The sequence below is a fragment of the Ostrinia nubilalis genome, chromosome 15 (genome assembly GCF_963855985.1).
Source record: "Ostrinia nubilalis chromosome 15, ilOstNubi1.1, whole genome shotgun sequence".
NCBI lineage: Eukaryota > Metazoa > Arthropoda > Insecta > Lepidoptera > Crambidae > Ostrinia > Ostrinia nubilalis.
Window position 1 is genome coordinate 13,843,493 of NC_087102.1, and position 26,363 is coordinate 13,869,855.

The following is a 26,363-nucleotide window of genomic DNA, read 5'->3' on the forward strand; positions in this document are numbered from 1 at the left end:
GCAAAACACATTGACTCACAATAAGAAAAAAGTAAGAGTAATAAACACAGAAGTAGCAAGAAAAAAATAGTACCTACATTACAAGGAATAAAAAAAAATCCTGCGCTAAGGTGTAAGCGTGCCGCAGCGATGCAAAAAAAAAATAGAGAGCTCAGTGTAGACACTGCTCTAAAAATGAGCATAACACTGATTTTCAGCTCAAGATACCTTTACTACACTTTTAGCTATTGCATAATATTATATCATTTTCATAAACTTCATTAACTCTGTGACGAAAAGCGACAAATAGTTATACTTTTTACTATCACCCCGTATAGATAAACTCACCAAAAATTTATTTTCAACTGATACGCGCCTCTATTTGTATACCGCCAAAAACGGAACAATATGCATGCAAATATACACCTTTCTGCAACAGAAGTGGGCATGATGTCACGCCGGTTCCCAGAAAGCCGACTGCCGAGGCTAACTAGTCAGTTTAGATCCGAACTACAGCCTAAATGTAACGGCCTGTTCAATTCTAAAAGTTTACCTGTTGTTGGTGCCATTATCTATACTCTATAATAATATTATAAATGCGAAAGTAACTCTGTCTGTCTGTCTGTCTTGCTTTCACGCCTAAGCCACTGATGAAATAGACTAGATTTTGATGAAATTTGGCATAGAGACAGGTAGTTTGAGTCCCGGGAAAGGACATAGGATAGTTTTTATCCCGGTTTTTGAAACATGGACGCGCGCGATAAAGTTTTTCTGTGACAGACAAAAGTCCACGCGGGCGAAGCCGCAGGCGGAAAGCTAGTCAAAAATAAGTAAACTATATCAAAAGTTTGTTTTTCTCTATTTATTCTAATTACACTCCAAAGAAGAAAATTAAATCATCATCATTTCCATCAATGTCCGTTCCACTGCTGAACGTAGGTCTCCCCCAATGATTTCCGAATTGACCGGTTGGTAGCGGCCTGCATCCAGCGCCTTCCTACTACCTTTATGAGGTCGCTGTCAAAGAAATAAAGCGAATGTGTGATGCTGGCTAACGGCTTCCTTGCAAAACATAATGTTAATTTAGACCTACGTGTGCTTAGAAAGTCTCTGTAAGTGGAAGGACCACTCGTACGTAGCTAGTACAAACTTGTAACATAAGTCGCATTACCAATTTCGCTGTGTAGGTATTTAACATTTAGCGAAATTTCGCGAACCCAATGACTTTACTGTTCTAATTAGGCTATGTCCAAATGCCTCACCATAAAGCAGCATTAGTATTCTAAGAACACTCACGATCCGCGTACCCACGGCCTACGACGCGATTATTCGGAAAATGCTACTACCCGCAACTTTGTGCACAAATTACTGTGACTACTGTATACATACTATAAATGTTTGTGGTTATAGCTACTTTTCAATAAAAAAAAATAGTTTATATTATACAAAATTAACAATAGTCAAATTAATCCCTGGTGCTAAGTTAACTGCTTGTATTAGAGTGGGTTTTCCACAATACAATAGTCTAGCGGTAGGTTTCGAACCAGCTTTCCTCGAATCTCAAGTCACACAGACACCGTTGTGGTTGTGCTATAATTAAATATTGTGCCCTAAAATTAAATAGATAATACCACCAAATTTAGTCGGCCGTTTGGTGTAGTGGTTCGAAACGGACTACTATTCCGGAGGTTGCGGGTTCGATTCCCGCACAGTACAAACATTTGTGTGCATGAACATATTTGTTTGTATTGGACTGGGTGTTTTCTATGTATAATATGTATGTATTTACAAAAAAAAAAGTATTTAAGTATGTTTATATCCGTTGTCTAGTACCCATAGTACAAGCTTTGCTTAGTTTGGGACTAGAAGCGCAGTGTAAAATGTCCAAGGATATTTATTTAAATAGCTGTCAAAACGCGATTATCCCGTACATTTGTTTGTTATCTCATTTGACTTTCATTATTTTCACATGCGATCGTAGTAGTGACACGTTAATATAGGAAAAAAATAAAATAAGGAAAAGTTTTAAGAAATTATTTTTGAATTCGTTCGCATAAGTATACCTAGTGGTTAGGTAGTAGAGTTATTAAAAACATGATAGCCTCAGAACTGTTAAGAAACTTTGTTAACCTTTCCGAGCTTATCTTAAAAAAATAAACGAATGCATTATGAATAATATCAATATCAATAACGTATTATACCAAGGTTTGCAAATCAATAAAACTGACAACTCTCTTAACAATAACCTGTCTATATTAATGCGGCTTTGACGGTCAAAACGTATTTATAAATGTTTAAAAAATAACGAGATTATTATATGTATAATACAAAGAACTAGTTTTTGCAGCTCCAATGACGTGATCTTTGGTACCACATAAAAACTGAGAGTGGAAAAGATAAGAAAATACTTTATGATAAAGTTAAATCTAGACCTTACTTGATAATAATCGCTTAGTTAACTTCTAGCACTTCGTGCCTACATAATACATGTACTTACTTACTCGTATATAAGTAAAATAAAGAGTAAGAATATGTATGTAGTTGAAATCGAACATAAATAAAATCAAATCAAATTATTTATTTATTCATAAACATAGGTATAAAAAGCTTAATATAAATTTTAATTTTTGAGCTCTATGCTTAACCTATTCAGATTTCAGGCATGAATTCGTGGAAATTATTAATAATTACATAAATAATTAAGTTATTTGCATTGCATTATTAATAATTAGAATGAGAGAATAATAGTACTAATTTAATAAAAGTTTATGCTACAACCTCACCATTTTCATCATTTTCTTACTTCTCGAAGGTTCAAAACAATAAAATGAATTGGGACAACGGTTTTTTGCCAACTTTCAAAAAACTTTTTTGTCGTAAAACGCTCGTTTGGCGAAAACTCATTTGGGTGTTTAAATAGAGTTGGATAATTAGGAAATGGTGTAGACAACTTACATTTATAGAGGTCACATTGAGTAAGATTCGATAGAGGCCAGTTTATCCAGAGTGAACATTTTGAGAATAAACTTTCGCGTTCCAATACAATTAAAATAGAGAAATACGGGTTTTAAGACGACATTATTATAGTGAGTTACATTAGTACTCACATCTAGAACATTTTCAAAAACAAAATTTTTACTACACACAGCAGTGATAATTAGTATTAATTAGCTATCATTATAGTTAGTTACTAGCGGCCGCCCGCGACTTCGTACGCGTGGATCCCGTTTTACTCCCTTCATCTATCTTACGCGGTTTAATTTTTTTCATACAAATATTTTTTTCCCGCTAACTCCCATTCCCGTGGGAATGCAATTTTGCAATTTTGCAATATACTGTTGTAACTAAGCTTTAAGTTTACTAAGATACCTGCATGCCAAATTTCAAGCTTAAGCGGTTTAGATTTTTCATACAAAAGGATTTTCCCGATAATTCCCGTTGCTGTGGGAATTCCTAAGTATACTATAACCTGCCCAGGAGTACGAAGAATAATTGTACCAAGTTTCGTTAAAATCCGTCTAGTAGTTTTTGTTTCTATAAGGAACATACAGACAGACAGACAGACAGACAGACAGACAGACAGACAAAAATTTTACTGATTGCATTTTTGGCATCAGTATCGATCACTAATAACCCCCTGATAGTTATTTTGAAAATATATTTCATGTACAGAATTGACCTCTCTACAGATTTATTATAAGTATAGATAACTTGTTTGCCAACCAATTACTATGTAAGCCATTTTGTATTTTATGTATTTTAAAAACATCTAAACATTGTCCTACAAAAGAGCAAGCGGTGCACGTAAGAAGTAGTCACTCACTACCTGAAAAAAATCGACAATCATAGTATTTGGTGTAAAACACTTAACTTCAGGTGTGATCGCAGTCAAATGTTTGCCTTGCTCTGCATAAAAAATTAGAAGTAATAATAACAAATAATAAATAGTGAATAGTTCTGCCATTATTATGTGGCGTGGCGTCCACTCCACTAGCTAGTCTGCGGTTGATGGGCAGACCATGTTAATTAAGATTTTAACGTGCTGATTATGGTTAATGTTGTCGTAAAAATATTAAAATATTTTTTACGGTCCGTCACTGGAGTGTAACGGCTAAGGTGTGTTTTGGGAAAAAATAATGGCACCTACGAGTGTAGTTGAAAGAGTGCGTCGCAAAAAAGTTTTTAGAGTCTACTTTAAAAGTTACGACTGGAGTTCCAGTACTTCCAGTAGAATAAATTTAAGGCTGGTTTTAGTGTCACGCGGACTGTCAGTGCGGATCGCTCCGCACAGCCGATCTGTATGAACTGCTAGGGAGCGGAGCGGTTCATCCGGACCGCATTACTCTAAAACGCTCCCTAGAAGTTCGTACAGATTGGCCGTGCGGAGCGGGTCCGCACCGGATGGTCCGCGTGACACTAAAACCAGCCTCAGTTTGAGGTTACGGATATCAACTAAAGGTAATCTTTATTGCCTAAGTATAAAATACAGATAGATAGATAACACTTTTGGCCCATAGAAAATTGAAAATTATTACAATTTCGACGGCAACGTTTCAGCTGCTATGCTGCAGCCGTGGTCACAAGCAGTGTCAAAGTCAAAGTCAACATTTCTTTATTTGTTTAGACTAATAAATAGTTCTTACAAATCGTCACTTTACTCTTAAGGAGCCTCTACATGTCTCATAATCTTTTTACCCTACCAGCGCTTCGAGAATAACATTTGGCAAGTGCTGAGAAGAAGCGCCGCAACAAACTCAGTCACCACTGTCTGCCGGTTGATATAAATAAATAGAAATAGCATTAGTAGGTACATTCGATTCAGGAGCAGCTCAGTACATAATGTAACTCAGTCTTAAATGTCGCGTGAAGACCCGTGTCTTTCTATTTAAGTTTGAAATGGAACGCGTAACTTTAAAATCTTATATTGTTGAATATTCTGTAAAATCTAAGACAGAAATCAACAAGCGTGGGCAGAAATTAATTTGAAATAAACGGCAAATCAACTTCGTATTGGGATCCGTTTCTTCTATCACAAAGCGTTCAAAAGAACCATCCTCAGGCTCACCTGGGGAGGTCAGACAACAGCACATCATACTATACATTGTTATTGAAAAAAAGCTCATATTACAAAGCAATAGAGACTTCAGTGTTAAGCTCGATGTGCTTGTATATTCACCCTCAGGTGGATGTAATATTATTTCCTCTCTCGTAAACCCTTTGAAGTCCCCTCCGTTAGATGTTGAACCGTGGGTTTATTGTGCGTTTCGTATTGATATGTTTTAGTGCCTGTTGCACAAACGATAAAGACAATGGGTTTGATAGCAAATTATTTTGGTTATGATCTCCTATATGAATTGAAATGAAATTTCGACGAAAATATTGTAATATCGTTTAAAAAATCGCAAAGCGTTTAACCCCTAAACGTCTGTTTTTACCTGTTTCCTTATCTTCTGGACCATTCCAGCGCTCTGAGGCACCCACGATTTGAGTGAGAATAAATAAACGCCAGAATAAACACAAAAATTTTAGAAATATTGGTGAAAGACTATTAATTAAAGTCCAAAAAGCAAAGAGGTTCTATGTTTGACTGTATGTAGTTTTTATAACAATTTGCAAAAGCAACTTTACAACAAACCGGATAAGTAGTTTCGCCATTCAGCCATTTAAAATTCTATCCAGCCTTTCTTCTTATTTAGGAACGAATTACCTACCAAGGGCATACCTTTTAAGTATATCCTACCGAGTTCTTATAAGGACATTAGAAAATTGAATTTGCATGCCGAGTTGGCGATTACTAAAGAATTAAGTGGTTAATTTAAATAAACTTTTACTTAACTATTTCACACCTGTGTGCCTAAGATGCGCGCCGTGATAACTTTTATCGACGTCAAAATGTATGGGCAAAATCGATAAAATGGCGTGATAACCGCCTATCATGGCGCGCATCTTAGGCCTACTGGAGAGGTTTTTTTTCTCTTTTATTGAATTGAGAATGGATAGATGTAAACCGAAGATTTTTTTGTTGGGTTTTCACAGTAGATTTCACAATAAAACAGAAGTCCAAAAAAATTACGAGTAAGTAGGTATTTGTTGTTTACTCAAGGTCGGCCATAATCTTTTTATGCATACGGTATTGTACTTAACTGTCAATTGTCGCCGTGCGGTCTGTTCGACCCAAATACGTTTAACTGGTTGACTCAACATTTCTCGGAAGTATAGAATTTGTGAATGACAGTGTAAATACACATTCATAGAAATTTGTAACAAGATCTACATTAAGAATATCTTAGGGCTTTGGTGAAATTAAAATTTTACAAAATGCGAAAGGTTTTTGCAAGCTGTTTTGCTGATCTTTGAAGAAAGATTTATTAGTTTTGGGTTTAATAACTACATATAACATAAATACATAATATTAATACATACATACTTAATGCTGCTGGAATCCTTTAAAGTTTTAGTGTATGATTGATATAACAGAAATAATTATTCCTTAGGCTGATAACAAAATGATTGATAAAATATAACAATAAAAATGTAACTACCTTTTGTAAATTAGTAGGTACATTGCAAGTAGAAAGTAAATATTTGAATCAAAGGCAAACTAAACTTGCCTTGGACAAAACTAAGAACAACGTAACCAACTTACAGCCTAAACTTCAACCCTTAGTTTACCGCGGGATAAACTTATCTATCAGTGGGAGTTAGGGTCTGGGTGTCCCTAAGGAAAATAAAAGATACTAAAAGAACGGGAGTGTTACGCGCTTGAAATTTAGATGTTTCGGCACGTGAGGCGAATGTGCTTCAGATTTCGCGGTTTGATAGGGCCTTTAAAATGTTTTGATGATAAGACTGTGACTGTATTAAATTAAGTTAAGCAATGTAAGAAGAGTTTACAGTTATTTAATAATCCTAGAACCTACCGTGATTTTAATACTGTATACTTAGGCTGGGTTGCACCATCTTACTTTAACTTTGACAAACGTCAAAAATCTGTCAAACTCAACACAAAAAATATCGGTTATCGTTAAAGTCACGGTTCAAATAAGGTGATGCGACTCAGCCTTATGTAGTTTAGTACCTATTCGGTTATTTTCCTTAAGAGTAGGCGCACACCGTTGATTTTTAGTTGGCCGATAGTTGTGCCCGATTTTAAATTGTATGAAGAATCGGCCAAATCGAATCGGCGTAGTGTGCGCACTCCCATACATGCCCATACTGATCAACTGCCCGACTAAACTATCGGCCGACGAAAAATCAACGGTGTGCGCTTACTCTAACTGAGAATAGTTTGCCTCCAATGATTCTTAAAGCACATTTTTTTTGTTTTAATCATTACTTACGTTCTTCTTGGTTCTCAGAACACGAATGAATATAAAGTAGCGAATTCTTAAAAAACAAATAATCAGATGTATTTAATAGTAAGTATTCATTTCATCTTAACTTAATGGAATTTTAACCACAAACTAGTATCTTCTTAAGAATTCGATTCCGATAATCTTGCACTAGCAGATGACGGCACGTCAAGTTATACACTGTAGCATCTTATACAGTTGTATTAAGTTCGATTTTGCAATAGAATTTGTGTTGCTTTTGGTACAAAAACATCCCAAGGCCGACTGAAGGTTAGGAAATTGTTACCTGCTTTTAATACCAAGTTTAAGTTTAAACGTTCTCGCGATTATGTTACTTGTTGAATAGACAATAAAGTTCATCGCGAATGCAAAATAGTGTGGTATGTTTTTACTGAGAAATTAATAATGCATCAATCGTGGAACAGAATTGTTTATAGGTATTTTTGTTTGTCTTAATCTAGTGAAGGTGAATAGATAAGTAATGCATCCCAACTAATATTATAAATGCGAAAGTAACTCTGTCTGTCTGTCTGTCTGTCTGTTACGCTTTCCCGCTTAAACCTCGCAACCGATTTTGATGAAATTTGGCATAGAGATAGTTTGAGTCCCGGGAAAGAACATAGGATAGTTTTTATCCCGGTTTTTGAAACAGGGACGCGCGCGATAAAGTTTTTCTGTGACAGACAAAATTCCACGCGGGCGAAGCCGCGGGCGGAAAGCTAGTTATAAATAATTTGAACTGTCATAATCCTATCCTACTATCCTACTAATAATATAAATGCGAAATTTCTGCTCTTCACAGAAAGCAGAAACTAGACACAATTGAATATTAATTAAATGGGCGTTACAATTAATGACCTCCAAATTGTTAAAGGACTTGCATTCTAGACACCCGCAGATTGAATTTTTGTCGGCCGATAGCTTGATCGGGCTGTTAATCAGTCATGTATGAAAGGCACATCACACCGATTTGGTATCGGCCGATTCCTCATACAAATTAGAAGCGACTAAACTATCGACTAATAAAAAGTCTGTTGTCTGCGAAAAAAACGACTGATTTGTATATATGCCTTTTTTCTCTTCGGATCTACGTTTGGGTTTGTTGCTTATTAATGGCTTAGAAAACTACTTTCCCCTACCGATTGTTTTGGGATTTATCCTCCGTTATCTCCTCACGAGACTTTAATGGGTTCTCCCCTCTTTGGGCACCCTTGTCTATGGCAAATAAATTGTCGGTGCCCTATTATGGGTATCTCAGGCTTGAGGCGGTTTAGTGCAATAATTTAGTAGGTTTACTTGGATTGGTATCTTGTTTGTTATTCTTGGTTGACGTAAGGTGAAGGAAATGTCATAATCAGGTTACGATAATTTGACTTAATAGTATTTTGAGGCTCACTAAAGAGTGAAAGCTAAGCTATCGTTATTATGAATGCTAATAATTTCACTTCTTAATCAATTAATTTAAAATTACTTATTAACGACTTTATACAGGAATTTACTTCATATTATAAAAATGATTTAGAATTACTTTTATCACACAATATTTCACAAGCGCACATAATAATGACACAAGTACAAAAACCTAATCTGTTTCTCAATTTTTCTCTGCAAAGTAAAATATTTTTCAAAGGTTTGAACCTTAACTTAATTTAATAAAGTTCAAAACATGGTATCAATAATTCAGTCATCAATACCAGGTATATAAAGTAAAGGTAGTATCAGTATATCGGTTACATCCATTATGTATTTCTTAAGAACTGCTTAATCAAATAAGAGGGAACTAAGAGGAAATTAAGAAACAACTAAAGGAACCCTCTTACTCGACAGATTGCCGATTTGTCGGTTGCTCGGATGCGGAGAAGTTTCAACTTCCTCGAGTTCATCGCCGTAAGTCGCAACTAAATAGATAATTTATAATACGAATGCACAATGCTTTGTTAATCATGGCTGTGGTAATTGAAGAAGAACGCATTAAAGACATGTGCTAGATATTAATTTAATGTGACTTTTAATTTAACTGCGATCTAAATAAGATCGTTCTGCCTCCTTCCTAAAGTTGATGTGCCCTAACTGGGTCCACATTATATAACTGCTTAAATTGTAAGACCTAATGGGCTAATGTGTTTTACTACAGTAAAGTATTAAGTATGTGATTTATCAGAACATTAATACAACAGTACTAAATATTACAGGTAAAATGCTATTTATTTTTAAACAACGTTTTTGTATGATATCAGTCAGACGTTTAATAAAAATGTTACGTCATTTGACTCGTAGCACTATGATGCTCGACGTGGAAAAAGAACATCAACGTAAACATATCAATTTACCTAAGTAAAAATATTTTGTTAATGCATTGATTATGATTTTAAAATCGTGCTTTGCTTTTTTGCTTCGAAAATTTCAGTCAATAGTGACTAGCCAGTTTTATTATATTCCGGTACTTTGTCTTATTAGAATGGAACACACGAGTCGTGTTAGTTATTTTGGAAAAAATCCATTACCAAAATAAGCCGGCTAATATGCACTTGCCAAGATTTCGTCGATTCATGGCTCCAAGTCAAAATAGTGTGAGCATAAGTCTTGTCATAAAAAAAAATGATAAAAATTCAAAATTTTGCAGAAGACAAATAAAATGAAATAACAAAATTAGGCATAAAGGCTTACCTGCTACAGGAGACAGCTTGCGCATAACACACCATCTTGATTTCCACTGAAACAAAAAGAAAAAATCTTATTACTATGTAATTTGCTTAGAACTGTTTAAAAAAGTACTGAAAAAGTCAGTTGAACAACAACTTATTATTTCATAGGTTTGGTAATTAGTAGAACATTTAAAGTAACCTAAACAAAAATGTCCTATAATTTAAAGATAGCATTAATATGTCAGTCAAGATCAACCTGTAAAAATCCTTTTTAATAACGGATAAAAATAAACAAGACAAAAAGTGTCGTTATTCCTAAAATAAATTTCCAAATCATGCGCGCCCTACACCACACGCGGCGATCGTTGAGTTGTCGCAATAGTTGCTCGACAGTGGCGCCACGCGTCCGCCATCTTAGTTGCCCGTCACGCGCCGACGCGACCGCTCGCGCGACTGCCGCGACAATGGACTACGAGCCGAAGGTCGAAATTAGCACGGAAAAACTGATCGGAGCCGTGAAAAAACGGGCCGCTTTATACAGCAAGACCAACCTGAACTACCACAATCATGGCAAATACAAGGGAGGTCTCTGGAAAGAAGTGTGCCGTGAAGTTTTTCCAGAATGGGGCAATATCAGTCCAAGGAGGAAACTCGAATATGGTACGTATGCCGCTAGGAATACGGTTGCGCGGTTAATTATTCGCAACTGGTTCGTATTAATAAACTGCGCTCGATTTTGTGGGCTTTCTATTTATAAAATACTTTAGCGTTGTTGTTGGACGTAAAATACGTAATCATATTTCTTTGAACATAACTGACGGTGATTAAAGTTCGGTTTCGTATCCTTTTGAGGACTAATTATTGCGTTGTGACGTCACGATGCCGCAGTTGCGCGGTAAATTGCTAAGTCAATGTTATTTTTATAAAACTAGGGAAATGAGAACAAACACCAATAACCTTCGTTTATCACGAATAACCGATAAATACCGGTGTCAGTCAGTACAACTAATAACATTTGCTAAGTAAATATGTTTTTTCAATGATGCACACATACAATACACAGCACATCAAAGCAAACATTTCTTTTGCAATATAGCATCTATTGCAAGTAAATAAGATACTACATCGCGTGTACACGATTAGTCGTTCTCAAGTGTCATGGCAACTGATAAACCAGTATTAAAGGTTAGTTGCTGTGAGTCGTCGACTAATTTTTATTGCGCGATAAACAGCGCTGATAAGAACTGTGCATGTTATGGCTAGAACTAAATTTCATAGAATTCTGTAGTTAAGTAAGTATTGCAATTTAGTTAAGTAGGTTTTAAAATTTTCATTTAAGAATATTTTGATATTTTTTACGTTGTTTGCAATGTAAATTAAGTCAATGTTATTTGTCAGATTTAAATAATACCTATCCTTGAACAGTGCGCCATCTAATCTAATCCTCATTAGCACTTAGGCTGAGCTGTACCACCTAACTTTGAAGATAACCGGTATTTTTTGTATGGAGTTTGACAGATTTTTGACGTTTGTCAAAGTTAAAGTAAGATGGTGCAACCTAGCCTAAAAGTAGGTAACTTCTCAAAATAACTTCTTGAGTGCAGTTATTATGCTTACGAGACTATTTGATTTTATTATGAGGAATCAATGACACATTCTCAACATTAATTTGCCAAATACGCATAATATTCAACCCACTTCGTATTAGGCAATATGACGGTGCAATTGCGGGTAGCCGGAGTAATTGGGGCTAACCATGAGCAACACACGTTGACAGGAGCTATCACACTAATACACTATTATGTATTCTGTATGTCATAGAGAATACTACTCCATGTTACACTGTAAGTGTACAGAATCTGGACCACAATTTCGAGATCGTCTTATAAATTCGGTCATCAGCATCCGTGTCAAGATGATGACGGGATTTTTTTCACAAGTGTCAAAATAGGTTGAATTAAATAGTTTCCAATAAAAGTTGTACGTCAAACTGACAATTGCTAGGCATTCATACATATAGAAACTATACAATTTAGTATGTTGGTTATCGCTCGCTAGAGGAGAGTCATCCAGACTACCCGCAAGAGCGTTTTTAGCCTTTTAAATAGAGCTTTTTTTACTTTTGCATAATAAAGTTAAACATTTAATTAAAATATCGACGTTAATATCCAGTGGTAAAATAAATCTCTGTCTCATTTCAACTACGCACTTATTAATTACTGTTAAATAATGTAAAGTAACATAAAAATATTTTTTTTTCAAACTCCGAAATACAGACACTAATGTGCTTAAAGTCCTACTTCTAACCATTTAATACACAAAGTAGGTATGTCATCCACATCCTATTGACCCTCGACCCACAACTAAACTCCGGAACCCTTTCAAACCTAACCTCATTAACTGGGATCCGGATCTATATCTTTTTGACATAACTATATCTTTTTGAGCACCTTCCAATCTAGTTGCGGCGAGCTGACTCGTTCTGACGGTAGTTTTCTATCAACAACGCGCTCGTGGGCTGAATACGGGATTCGAGACTCGTTGGAGACAAGTTATGACAATAGACGCCGCTTTACGTTTTGTTCTGATGACTGATGTTCTGATGACATAAAAGTACCTATTTTTGTTCTTTATTACGTTAATTGAGAAAGTATTTTGGATCCGGCGAGATGTAATCTCGTTTTTATTAAAGAGGCAAACAGTTTTAAAAATACTATTACTTAGATTTGTTAGAATACAAATGATTCAGTAGAGTTCTCATCAGAGTTTTGTAAGCTAACTTTAGTAAAATACGCATGAATTTAACTCGAAAGCACTTTTTTACTTTGATTCGTTTCAAGAAATGCAACGAATTCATCCTCCTCTGCATGTGTATTTTCTGATAATATTTTTTTTTTCTTTATTAAGGAAACAAACATTATGTTTAGCCAAATGCGTAAATAATATAAAGAAAAAAGGCTTAAGCTTTTTTTAGTGAATTTGTTTAGTTTTGAGTTACAACTTCATCACATAATTATTATGAAAGCAAAGTCTGTGTCACAAGGGCATCGCAATTTTGCGGCGTCTTGACATCCATGTAGTCTGTAAGTCTATGTCCCTGTCCCAACCGTAGATGTTATCCAGTGAATTAAAGAATACGACATTCTGCTTACCTGGAAATTCTATTCGAAATGTACCACAGGTATTAGAAAAATTAATTTTGCAACTTAAACAAAACTTTACTTAGGAAATTAAAAGGTAAAAGTGAACTCAAATCTGTCAGTCAATTATGATAAGGAATGGCATCGTTTTCATAACATTTTCTTAAGTATTATTTTAGTTAGTTGTCAACTAACGCCCATATTCACAAACGATGCTTGCGCAAATCGAACGCACAGCGTTGAATAGAGCGCTGTTTGGTTCGTGTGTCACCCTGTGCCTCCACGCGTACTGTGAGATTTCATAGTAATGTTTGTGAATAAGTGCGTACGCTTCAATCAAAGATCTTCAAGCATAGGCAAGCCGAGCGCTCGAGTATGTGACTCGCTCACCCAACTGTCTCGACCGAGTAAACATTTTACTGTCTCGCCCGTTTACTCGGTACGTGTGATCAAGGCTTTAGGAATGAATCTTCATAGATTTCATAGCACTCGTACGTGCGGAAAGTCGATGCTACATTATTCAAGATTCGCTACGTGCGTGAATGAGATACGCGTTTGAGGAGTAACGTGAAGTATGGAGAAAGATTATTGACCTATTTTCTTTTATCTCACGAAAAAGCTATGAAAACATTAGATATTATGTACTTTTTTTTCGTCAGGAAATGCATGAAATTGCATACCCACTGGCCTGGGGGAACCAGTGGGTTATGTGAGGCTCTCCCTGCCAGATGGGCAGGGTCTACTCACTAAAACCTGACGGTGTCCTCCCGAAGTCTTTGGAACGGAGCTGCGAGTTATTATCCGAGCTAGACGGCCTAGACATTCTTTCGCGGCTCCGCCCCAGTAGATATTAAATATGTACTAAGCTGACTGCTTCTTCTCAGCACCAGCCCGTTTATTGTCCCGAAGCAGTACGGTTTAAAACTAATACTGGGACGTGTAAATGCGCTTTTTAAAAACCTATTTACAGAAAATGAATGACTTTTGTGACTCTCTCACTCTTTATGATAAACTGATAATAAGTTGAAGGCACAATTTGAGTATTATTTGAAGCGATATCATTTTAACAACCTTCGGAGAGGGAAAGGAAGGCAAAAAACATTGTACAGTGTTTAAAATTAACATTTCACTTTTGTTTCAGCCCACGACCTTCAAAGGCGATGGAAGAACATCCGCACATGCTTCACAAGAGAACTGTCTCTACAGAAAAAAGAAATGAGAGGCAGAGAAAACTCCACCTCCGATTCCGATTTCAAGAAAAGAAGAAAATACATTCACTTCGACAAACTGACCTTTCTGATTAATGCTGATGAAATTCCCGAAGCTCCTGATATCAAAGAACCTGTGGACGAAGACTCCAATGATCCTTTGGAATCACAAATGTTTAATATGGAGTCTGAAGACTCAGACAGAAGATCAGCTTATGAAGAATCTTCTAGCAATCATCATTATGTCCAAATAGAAGAGGAGCCGTTTCAAGCGAACATGTTCCAAAGAGATGGTAATATGAAACAAGAATTGCTGCAAATGGTGGGAGATATGAAAAAGAGTGAGACAGAAGATGAAGACAGGCAGTTTGCATTGTCAATAGTCCCGGCGTTGAGAAAATTGAACGATCAACAGAAGTTTGACGCTAAAATTGAAATTTTGAAAGTCCTGAAGAGAATTAGCTCTAGCAGTGACTCGTGATGAGTTTGTATTGGAATAATAGTAGGTAGGTACGTAGGCTAAGTTAAAGATAAGTTTATCCTTTTCTCTTACAAATTCAAATTCTTATTAAGATATTAACATAATTTCACATTATTAACTCAAATGTTCATGAGCATTATATTATCCATGCTCAATATAATATTTTGATTATAAAAGAGGATTCTTTTTTAGTTTTGGGCACAGAAGATTAAGTCCAAAGTCTTTAGTTTTTTATAATAAAGAAATTAGTGGTTAAGTCTGTGAGGAAATGTAAGCAATGAGACAAGTCATTAAATAAGTACTTTAACATTAAAGAGCTTTTTTCATCATTTTGCAAATTCCCACCCTATCCTTGTACCTACTACATTTAGACATACCCAAACGTTTTTCTTTGAAAATACTTATTATATGTATTTCTTTACATTACATAAATAGGTACATTCAAAACCTTCTTCACATCATAATTAAATGGTAAAGTAAGATCAAAGAATAGCAAAATGAATTGAACATTCGCGACGTTAGTTCCATAATAAAACTAGGTAGGTAGATGACGTGCAGAGAAATAAACGATTTTCATATTCAAGGTCAACTAGTCCATACTTATGTAACTTTGTGTTTTAACTTTTAAGTTTTAATGCTGAGTCATGATGAATTTTGGTGTGAAGATTGTAAAAAGCGCTTTAAATATTTGAAAAAATAAAATGTACACGCGATCGAAGCCGCGGACAGAACATCGTAATTTATAAAATATAGGAAGTCAATGATTAAATTGTTTCATTGGAAAAAGTGCACTTTTTCCCGCAAAAAAAGCTTCTGTTCTCTTCCACTGGCTTTTTAACAATGAATAATTTTCCGAATAACAACTACAAAGGCAGAGCTAATTTCCGATTCGTTCCGATTGGAACTTTTGGCATGGAAAAATCACCTGAATAGCTGCTGATGAAAAATATAGCTGGAATTAATCGTTTCCAGCCGATATTACTTTGGGCCGTGCCAATTTGGAGGAACTGCAAAAAAGATGACCAAAGCGGAACGTTGCATTTTGGAATGAACAAACCAGTCACCAGCAGTAAAGAAGAGTAGATTTGAATTAATTAAAAAACACTGTCAGTAGCAGAATTTAAAGCATTAATTGGGAAATAGCATTAGACAATCGGGAAGCCTATACCCTACACTACACTGCAGATATTTTACATAATGAAAATCAGAGGCATGGATTTTCACATTTCTAAGTAAATCTATTAACTTATGAGCACGTTGTTGGCACAATGGCTAATATTGTCTAGTTCTTGCTTTATTTCGAGTTCATACTGAATTTCGACTGATTTAGTTATTATGCATTGTTAATTGACAAAGTTTTACTATTTTCAAATGTTTCGGGATTATACCCTTAGATATACCTAAGTATTCTTCAACATTTTTTTCTCGACTCACAAAATTCATACAACATTTTTTCTCATAAACCATTCATTCATACCGAACAATAAAATAAAAATCCTTGAGACAATCATTGGATAATACTAAAAGGCATCATTCGCGACATCCCAAAAGCAATAAATAACCAAAAATTGGCCATTCCCCTGCAAAAATGGCCGTCATTAAAAATATTTACCTACGTCACAGGGTTTATCGTATCACCGAATCCCTCTACGTTTTTGCCCAGCAGGGGTCCCCGAATGGTAGGTTTTATGGCCACAAAAACTACTATCCATGGTAGTATTTGTAGCCGTCACAATAAATGGGTTGGTAGACCAAAGAGACCAAGCAGACCATTCAGTTGTTATTGTGGAATTCGATCGTGTAAAAAGTAAATGCATGTTCTTGCAACCAGACTCCAACTCTTCTATGAACTTCATTTAAGAAACGCGTAAATCTGAGGGCAGTGGGCACGATGGTAGAGCCTCTGCCAAGACGAGACAATGACCGTAAAACTGTAGGGCTGAGGACATGCTTTTTCTCAGAGTAATGTATTTTCAAGCTCTACTTAAAGGCACTTGTGTTACAGATAATTTAATTATAATAACTATATGTATACAATTTTATTGCAGACTAGAATTTAATTATTAGTAAATTAGGCTGAGTTGCACCACCTAACTTTAACATTAACTATTTGGATAATCAGTGTATTTTGAATGGAGTTTGACAGACTTTTGACATTTGTTAAAGTTAAATTAAGATGGTGCAACCCAGCCTTAGAATACAAACTCTTTATCGATTGAGCTTTCAGTAGTGAACATGGCATTTATTGTATTTTTACCTTTCTAACTAATTGGTCATCCTTTTTGTTGCAAATCGTCCCAATTACATAGGACCCTATAGCTTGACATGCTGTCGTTTGTACATACAATCGCAACTGCAATTTACAACGTAAGTATCTACAGGCTGTTCTATCCCAGCTGTGGTGTTTGCAACTTTTAATTAGCAAGGTGACGCAGCAAAACGCTCGTGACGCCATCGGTATAGTAGGGAATCGATTTTATCCTTTAATTAATAGTACGATAAGTCGAGTATCGATACCAATATTGTTGTGGTTGTCGACTTTTTATTTTTCTACGCGATCATCGGGTGAAATTCTCGTGAGTAAATTGAGTTGGCAGAAATGTTACGACATTCATTATGCAAAATTGCTCTTTGAATTGCTACAGAAAATATAAGATTGGTACGTTTTGACCGTTCATAAAAAGTATGTCAATTTACTATGGAGTCAAGTAATTTATGTAACCGAAGTGTAAAGCCAAGCTGTGGTATCTAAAGAAATGTACTGTTGGTCTCTTTCTGACATTGACATCGGCGTATGGCGTCGATAGGAGCGTAGACGTCATACAGCGCGTATAGTGTTTAATAGGAAACCGTTAGCCTATTTTTTTTTCTGATGTAGTTTCTTTCAGACGTCAGTTCGAGTTCAGTTCAGTAACTGAACTCGACACGAAGCGCGATGACTTGAAGGCCCGTCCATCTGCCGCCATTCACTATAACTATGTTGGCGTGCTCAGATGCCCTCAATGTGTGAGGGGGTTTGCCGCGAAGATCGGCTACGTAAGCCGTCTTCGGGCACACCAGCGCCGCCAAGACAGCTAGGAGTCGGAGTGGTCGCCATGGCCGAAATCGGTCGGATGAATCATCATCATAGCGATTAATAGGAGACCGTGGCCGACCGACAGTCTGCCAATAGAGAGAGATGGCGGGAGATCGTGCGGAGTTGTATCCGCCTCTACAACCGATGTGAACAACGCCTCAAAGTGACCACGACCGCTCTGCCAAGAGCGTAACGAATAAGAAGTAGCACGAATAATAATGTGACCGTAGCCTAACCAGCAGTCACTAGTAATCTATCAACGTGTGGCTGTACCCTTAGCAATGCTAATCAAATGCCAGCTGTAATCGCGCATAAACATTCTGCATTGACCTGGATACTAATTATCTAGATAAACACTTTGTCGAGCCAGTTTAATGGAAATACTTATTACACGATAGACTAGACTTGTCGTGTGCATAACGTTTAATCTTTAGACTCTAAATTAAACGTAGTTGTAGCTCTAAAGTTTAGAGCTAAAACTAATAGATTGATTAATTAATTGTTTTGCATTTAAGAGTAAAGACCTCTAGTTAATGTTTATTAGGTAAGAACGCAGGTTCGATTTCTTAGCGGGTCAATTTGAAAAGGATTTGCACTCTTTAGAGATAAATAATTGATGTAGGTAGGTAGGTACTGCTTATAATACATTATTATGCCCATATTGCCCATATAAGTTTAGTAAAGAAGTGACCTTTCTAACGTGTTAAACAACGTGTTTCTCTAAGTTTCCGGCATACTATAAAAGTTTAAACTTTTGTGATTTTCATCAATAGGTAGGTTATTCTGCACGCGACTGAAGCACCAGACAAGCGCATATCAAGCCAAACCTGTAGCATCTTATATCGTTGTAATACGATCGATTTTGCATCAAAAATGTATAGCCTGATATGCTGTCAACTACAAGGGAGCTATGCTTAATACATACTTCGGGGAACCACCACTATCAGTCGATTTGAATTCCATCAGCGTTGACACCGGAAGTATGTATGTGTGAGTCAAATCGATACGATCAAAGTCTTCGTCGATGACTAATTGTATCGATCCAAAACATCGTTATGTTGTGACTATAGACTGGATTTGTAAACATGTGGGAGGTGTGCGGTTCTAGGATTCAAAGGTTATGAATAGCTAGCTATGGGCAAATCATAACTGCATAGTTTCACATGTTGTGAATAATTCGCAAATTCTGTTATACATAGATCGTGCCATCCACGAAGACGCGCCCCACCATTCTTCCGCTAATGTTTGAGTGTTATCGGTACACGCTAAATTATCCATGAGTGCACACGCACAGTACAATTATGACGCTCGGATTGCTTGGATCAAACTCCCCGCACTTCCCTCGATCAAAAATTGGTGGGGCGCGTCTTCGTGGGTGACACGATCTATCTATATAAATCTTATAATCATCATCATTTCAGTCACAGGACGTTCAATACCTCTCCTAATGATTTCCAGATTGGCCGGCTGGTTGCGGCTGGATCCAGTGCCTTCCTGCTACTTGTATGAGGTCATTTGGACGTCAGTCCACCTTGTGGGTGGACGTCCTACACTGCGCTTGCCGGCCTCTCTAGAACTACAGCTCCATCTGCCGTCATTTTTCTACGTGCTGGTGCCTATTAATTAATTTATATACTTAACTAGCTTTCCGCCCGCGGCTTCGCCCGCGTGGAATTTCGTTTGTTGAATTTTCCTGAATTTTCTTTGATATAAACCTCACTGAGCCCGAGACCTTTCCAACGAATGCAAAACCGTGGAAATCGGTTCGTGCGTTCTGGAGTTATAGCGTCAGGAAGGAAAACCCGACTTATTTTTATATAGTAGATAGTAGATTTATGTAAGTAAATTCAAAAGTATCTAGGCTAAGTTGTATTATTAAGTAATAAATGTATTCTTATTCATATTGTCACTTTAGCTTGCTAATAATCTACCTTATTAAGGCGGTTTAAATAAAGCTTATCTGTCAATTAAAAAACCAGTAACGTCACAAATTATAGTAGGTAGGGTAAGTGCGCTAGTTTTCGTCCAATTATCGGAGTTGCCAACTTTGTGATGCGAAATGAATATCTTAAAATACCCTTACTCATATGTATCATATGTCATTTTAGTCCTTATACAGTCTACTTTACGTTTATATTATATGACAATAAGTAAATATCACGGGTTTTTTTATAAAAAATATTTTATGCAAAAGAGGCGATTTCACTAGTTTTCGTCCAAAAAAATCAGTTTTCGTCCTAGTGTACGCTAGTTTTCGACCACTGTGTAGAAAAAAGGGTGCAGTTGAATTATTAACTTAAAACCAATTCTACAATACAGTAACTATGGATTGTGGTATATCATTTGAAAGGTAATTTTGTTAGCTTTCAAATGATATCAAAAAGATTTAAATAAGTTTCTTACCTAAATTTAGGAAAATATTGCAATAGGTCGAAGGACAAATGGACGAAAACTAATCTACAGGAATAGCTAATTTTGGTTTTCGTCCACCCCAGTGCTTGCTCATGACGTCATGGACGAAAACACAACAACGTTTAAAGCTGTTTTTTGTTTTCGTCCACATCTTTTTAACGGTTTTTATGGGTTTATCACTGTTAAAAAGTAGACGTAAACTAAAATGTTTAATGTAATAGCAATAAAGATCATATTGGAAGAAAAAACATTGTATTTTGTAGGTCTATTGAAGTAAAATGATTATTAAAAATATTAACTAGGTGTCAGGGTTTCCGTCCACGTGGACGAAAACCAAAATCTTGCAAAATTGTTATGCTAGTATTAGTCCACTTAATTATCTAAGATTTCTATACAAAAACTTTAATAAACCCTTAAAATAGTGTTTATTATGCTAATAATTAGACATACGTGCCAAAAACATTACGTAAAGTAGCTAAAACAGTAATTAAACATACCATGAAAGTTTCCTACCAGCACATTTTTTTTCTAACTTGACGACGTTTTCCATTTTACTGTGTGCAGCAGCAACTTCCGTAGATTTTTTTGGAGTTATTACTTGTCAAATTAAATTTTCATGCAGGCAGAACTGTTACTTAGTTAATATAGATTGTAACAAGTCCAAACTTGCACGGAAAGTTAGGTTTGTATTCTAATTTTCCGTATTTGTTTGTGGCAAGTCGGTCAAATGGACGAAAACAGGAGCTGGACGGAAAACCGGCACAATTACCCTATTTCCATTTTATTGAGAACGTAAAATGAAATATTAAACTAACCAATAAGGATATAAACATTAACAATTTTGCTTTTATAGAACGCGTTCTTGATCGGGGCCGCACGACTTTCTGTAATGAACCGTAACCAATGCGGGTGAAGCCGTAGGCAAAATCTAGTTTCCAATATATGACCTACATTAAAAAGAAAAATAATAACACTCCCAGTACTTGAAAGTGCCCTACAGCTGGAAATTACGGTCTTCAGTCTGCTAATTTTACAAGAAATTATATTATCGTTATAACTACAAAATGAAGTGCATTTTTCCGTTACAAAACGTTCTCAGAAATTACTACCGGTAGGTACGTGCTTAAACACAAGTAGGCAATCTTGAGCTGGTAGTGCTGTTACTTTACCGACAAGTAAAATTATCTAATGTAACATCTAAACACAACATAAGTACTTTTGTGTTTTTGTAAGCAAAGTCCGTTTATTATGCAAAGTTGTTACGTTTTTCCTTGTTTTCTTCTTATTCGTTATAATATCAATATTAAATAAGTACGTTGCCTGTTACATGACTAAAAATACATAATTTACTTTAATCTGCGCAGTTAAAATCAAGGAGTTAAAATGTTTAAGTGCCATTCAACGCATTTTTTTTTGTAAAGTTGACTGAACTTTCATGATTCCATTTGTTGTTTTGGTTGAATAGATCAAGTGATTTATGACATCAACATCATCAGGCTTTTTAAGGCAACCGCCACTCCTATTACTGAGGTCATCGGTCCATCGAACAGGGTCGTCCTACGCTACGTTTGCCGCAACGCAGTCTTCAATTCTGTCAGTATTTTTCTATTATTTTACTTATAACAGATTCTCATCGTTCACAGATGTATCACTGTCACATCACTATCATTTGAACGTTATCGATATGGCGACACATTTCTCAATATCGGTTATCAAGTTGATAATGGATACCCTATCAGTTATCGATGTGATAGGCAAACAATATACGAAGTACACACTCCGTATAATTTATCTAATTTCAGTTGGTGTGACGTGAATTTGAAACAAATACTTAAGTGTATCATGTTGCAACGATCAATTCGAATTCTTTTCTTCATAGTGTCTAGACTTTTTTTCAAGGTTCCAACTACCAACACAAGTCCTAACTTGCCCTACAGTCACTTCAGGACAATATGAGTGTGAGAACTGAGAAGAGGGAAGGGAAGCTGAGTGAAAAGAAAGGGAGACCTTTGGCCAGCAGTGGACGTCATTTGGCTGAAACGAACGAACGTCGAAAAGTGACGGAAGAAACTCAGTCACCTCTGTCAGCACTCAGCTTTTTATTAATGACAATTTAAAATATTTTCAGTGACAAAATTATTGCTAATAGATAAATTTGTTGTATGAACTCACCTTTTTTCCATCCCGGAACTTGACAGTGCCCTCTATTATCGAGGTGGCGGGACTAGTGTCCGCCATTTTGTTTTTTAAATGTCACGTGACCCGCCCGCAGCGCCACCGTGGCGACATCTTTCACTAGCACATATTCCACCACAAAATTGACCACTTCACTCGTTTTCACTTCACATAGATCTGTAACAATGAAAAAATAAACAATTAATAATACAATTATTATAATAAGCCATTTAAATTTCAATTAAATGTAGATACACGCCAAATTGTTTTCCAAAAAGCAGAAAATTCGTTAACAATCCGATTGCGCGCGTTATTTTTTGCCTAAATCTTTGCCTATTCTTAGAAAATCTAGAACAAAAACCAGCACTAAACCGCGGGATGGATATTTCACGGCCTTCGACCGAGACTGTGAATAATTCATTTGCAATTTTATTCGCAAAGTCATTCGGAAATCGTTTTTAATGTGAGAATGTCGGAATCCAGTTAATAAATCTGTACTGAGACAGGCTGTAGTCTGTGGTAGACCAAGGACAAGGGACGGCAGAGATCCGGGAGCTTTTGTGCCTACTGAGTTTAAAGTGACTGGACTATTTATAAAATATATATTTTTAAAGTAGGTAACTTCTTAAAACGGCAATTGAAATGCATAGTTTCATTTTCGTTTATTTGCTATCTTCGGTTTTTATACGGATTGAGAACGATAAAGACACATTCAGTCGGTTGAAAAACAGGACCATAAAGTACATAATACATATTATGGACAATTCTAAAAACCGCATAAGATCTCTAGCAAAGATCTCAAGTTTTATAAGGCTATTTTATTCAACGTATTAAGACCAATCTCAGGCTTGATTAAGATTCTTACCTAGCCAGCGATTCAGAATACAGGACCTAATACAAAAAACATTGTATTAAATAACTTAAAAATCGGCTAATTATTTTAATTTGAATTTACAACAATCCTTTTTCTCTGATCATGTAAAATTAAGCAACTTCTCTTTGAGCCCGAAGAATGTTAGAACATGTGCGTTAATTCGGGATTCCTCTTACGTCTCCAAACACACTCGTTTGTTACTTTGTAACAAAGCAAAACTTGTATCAGAGTTTATACGGCTAGGGTTGCCAGATTAAGCATTTTAATAAAAGCCTGCGGGACATTCTGGACACTCCTGTAGGCCGATGCGCGCTGCGATAAGCGTTTATCACGCCGTTTTATCGATTTTACATGATAAGCCCATACGTTTGTCGTCTAAAATCATCGACAAGATTTTATCACGGCGGGACACTCCTGATATTTATGCCCCAGAATATTTCGGGTCGTATGTTCCAATACAATACTGATTGGTTCCAAATAAAAAGAGAAAAAAACATTTAGTTCTTTCAATAGTTACAAAGCAACAGAGATTTTTACAGCTTTACATTAAGGTCCAAAATCAACGTATGTCTATTTCAGTTTCTTATGATAGGTTGATTTATAAAATAATGTAGGTAAGTACTGTGTAATAGTCGCCCGTATTCACAAACATTACTATGAGGTTTCACAGTGCGCGTGGACGCACAGGGTGACACATGAATCAATCACGGAGCTCTATATTCAACGCTGTGCGTTTGATTTGCTGCTTCACTTAAGCAAGCATCGTTTGTGAATACCTACGGGCGAGTGTGTAGTGATGGTTTGTTTCTTAATAAACTGCTAAGAAACAGAACATTAATTGAGGCTATCGTCTGAATTATTCGATTTTGATTTCTCTTTTAAGGGTCTCAAAAATTATTTAACGAATCTCACATAGACAGGAAATTCTAAAAGGAGAACTGGTAGGCACTTCTTAATTACAAATCTTCAGTTACAAACACGGCACGTCTCTGTGCTTGTGTATTCTTTGAACAAGTGAGTGTGAAACTTAACCCGGCGAAACTCAAGCTCAAGTCTGAACTTAGCGAATACTTTGACGAAATTCCTCACAAAGCGTGTAACGGATTACGAAGATACTTTTATCAACAGACTTGTACGTGGATTTTGAGATTTAAAACAGTATCTGGGAATGTTTGGAAAGGCTGCTTGTGGATTTTGGTTGATTAAATTTATTAAGATAATGCTAGGAACAATCACTTTCTTATAAAAGACGATTTTTTTTTTGGTAAGTCGCTACAGCAGCCTTTGGCATGGATTTTCTTTATTCATATTGATCAATAGAGTTTTAATAGAAACAATTACATCGAAATCAAACAATACAGTCGAATGCGCATTAGACTACATATTTATGCTGTAAAAAAATATCAAGCTTGATGTGCCGTGCCGTAAACTGTAACTGTAGTACTTAAATGTTTTACTTTTTCACGTACTCAATATAAAATTTTGCGACATTTTTCTTGCATTTTTACTAAAAATGATATCATAAAACTACACACGTCAAAGAAGACGAACGATAAAGTGCAGAATCGCCTTAATACCCTATTCGATTCCGCTACACCCACAGCTCGGGGAATATGAAAAATATCGCGACCATATTCCTGCATTCACAAAGTTTCGCCAACGAAAGCAAGATATTTCTATATTGTGTCCCATTTTGTATCCAACTATGCGGAGCACATTTTCAGAAATGAAAAGAATTTGGATTCAAATTTTTGTGAAAAGCAAAATTTCGTTGCGAATTCTGTCGGTACAAATACAAAACGAATCGTATACAAAATATAACGCTTCAAGAATTCTGTGTAATATCACGGTTTAGAACTCGTATTTTGATCAATACATTCCATCTTTGGCTTTCATTTACGAGCTCATTCGAATAACTGTCAATTTTTTAGAAGCATTTTATACTGTCAACAGCTCATCTGATTATAATTTACTAGCTTTTGCCCGTGGCTACACTCCCATGAATTTTGGACTGCAAATTTTCAAACCGGTAAACTATTCAATGTTTTTTCCTGGGTCTCATAGAAAAACTCATAAACCTCATTTATCTTTGCAAGTAGGCTTTTAAAAAGCACCTTTACAGGTCCCAGTATTAACCTACCACTGCTTCGGGACAATATGGACCAGTGTTGAGAAGAAGTATCTAACTATCTCTACACACAATTTCTTGGTTTAAGCTTGAAAGAATAACAAACATTCACATTTATAATATTGGTAGGATTGATGCTGTTACGAATGAGCTTTAATTAAAACCCTTTTATTAAATTTTTGTACATGCCAGAATTTACCAGGCCACTCCATAATAAATGTTGGCATACAGAAAACAAATAAAAAGGCAAATACAATACGAAAAACAAACACATTTTTAATATTCCTTTGGCTTCATTACCATGTAGCTGTAATGACCCTTAACATTTCACGTCCATCTTTGAACATGTTTTCGTTGCCCAGGGACATTGTTGGTTGTACAAGCTCATTCTAAACGTTCATAATGCCGTTCCCGTTCTAAGTAAACGGTACATGTTTATTTTGAACAATTTTGAACGAATTGACCTCCCGCAGTCCGGCCCGAACTTTTAAATTAAAAAACTTTTCGGATTATCGATATTTTTTGCGAAAAACACGTGGGATTACGGCGCTGAAATTGCCTTATTTGTTTACGGGGATTTTTACGAGTTTATGAATAATAATTATTGGTACCTTTTTAAGGATATAAATCACAAGCTTACATTTTATTAATTAAAAAAGTTTTTTTAACATTCATGATCAGTGGAACTTCTACACTCGCCAGTGGTAGCAACTGGTACCTACTCATTGAAATTTCAGAATAATCTTTATTTTTTTAACTTCTAATTAATTAATACATCGTCCAATGAGGAATGTCCCAAAGATATAGAATAAGAGAAGAGGACAGTAGGTATTTGATACTTTTGCAATTTTTTTTAAAAATGTAATATTACTTATCGCGCAAATGTCCTCGTT

General features: G+C 35.9%; 2 protein-coding genes across 3 annotated transcripts in view; one reads left to right on the plus strand and one right to left on the minus strand.

The window, feature by feature from the left end:
- The window catches only part of LOC135078997 (uncharacterized), a 220,311-nt gene that overhangs the window by 156,766 nt on the left and 37,182 nt on the right, over positions 1–26,363 (minus strand). For both annotated transcript variants that reach the window (XM_063973612.1, XM_063973613.1), the window contains exons 2-3: positions 22,466–22,645; positions 9,999–10,044 (exon numbers count right to left, since the gene is read on the minus strand). In XM_063973612.1, the coding sequence (XP_063829682.1) occupies positions 9,999–10,044; positions 22,466–22,531 (112 nt within the window). In that variant the 5' untranslated portion in view covers positions 22,532–22,645. The remainder of the gene's footprint in view (positions 1–9,998; positions 10,045–22,465; positions 22,646–26,363) is intronic.
- Positions 10,396–14,813, plus strand: LOC135078541 (uncharacterized). The gene is made up of 2 exons (XM_063973078.1): positions 10,396–10,636; positions 14,258–14,813. The coding sequence occupies exons 1-2, from the start codon at positions 10,441–10,443 to the stop codon at positions 14,803–14,805; spliced, it is 744 nt and encodes a 247-aa protein (XP_063829148.1). The 5' UTR covers positions 10,396–10,440; the 3' UTR covers positions 14,806–14,813.

Coding starts and splice junctions, on each gene's coding strand:
- LOC135078541 (XM_063973078.1), top strand. CDS start 10,441: ATGGACTACGAGCCGAAGGTCGAAATTAGCACGGAAAAACTGATCGGA. Junction 10,637..14,257: donor AAGGAGGAAACTCGAATATG/GTACGTATGCCG, acceptor CTTTTGTTTCAG/CCCACGACCTTCAAAGGCGA.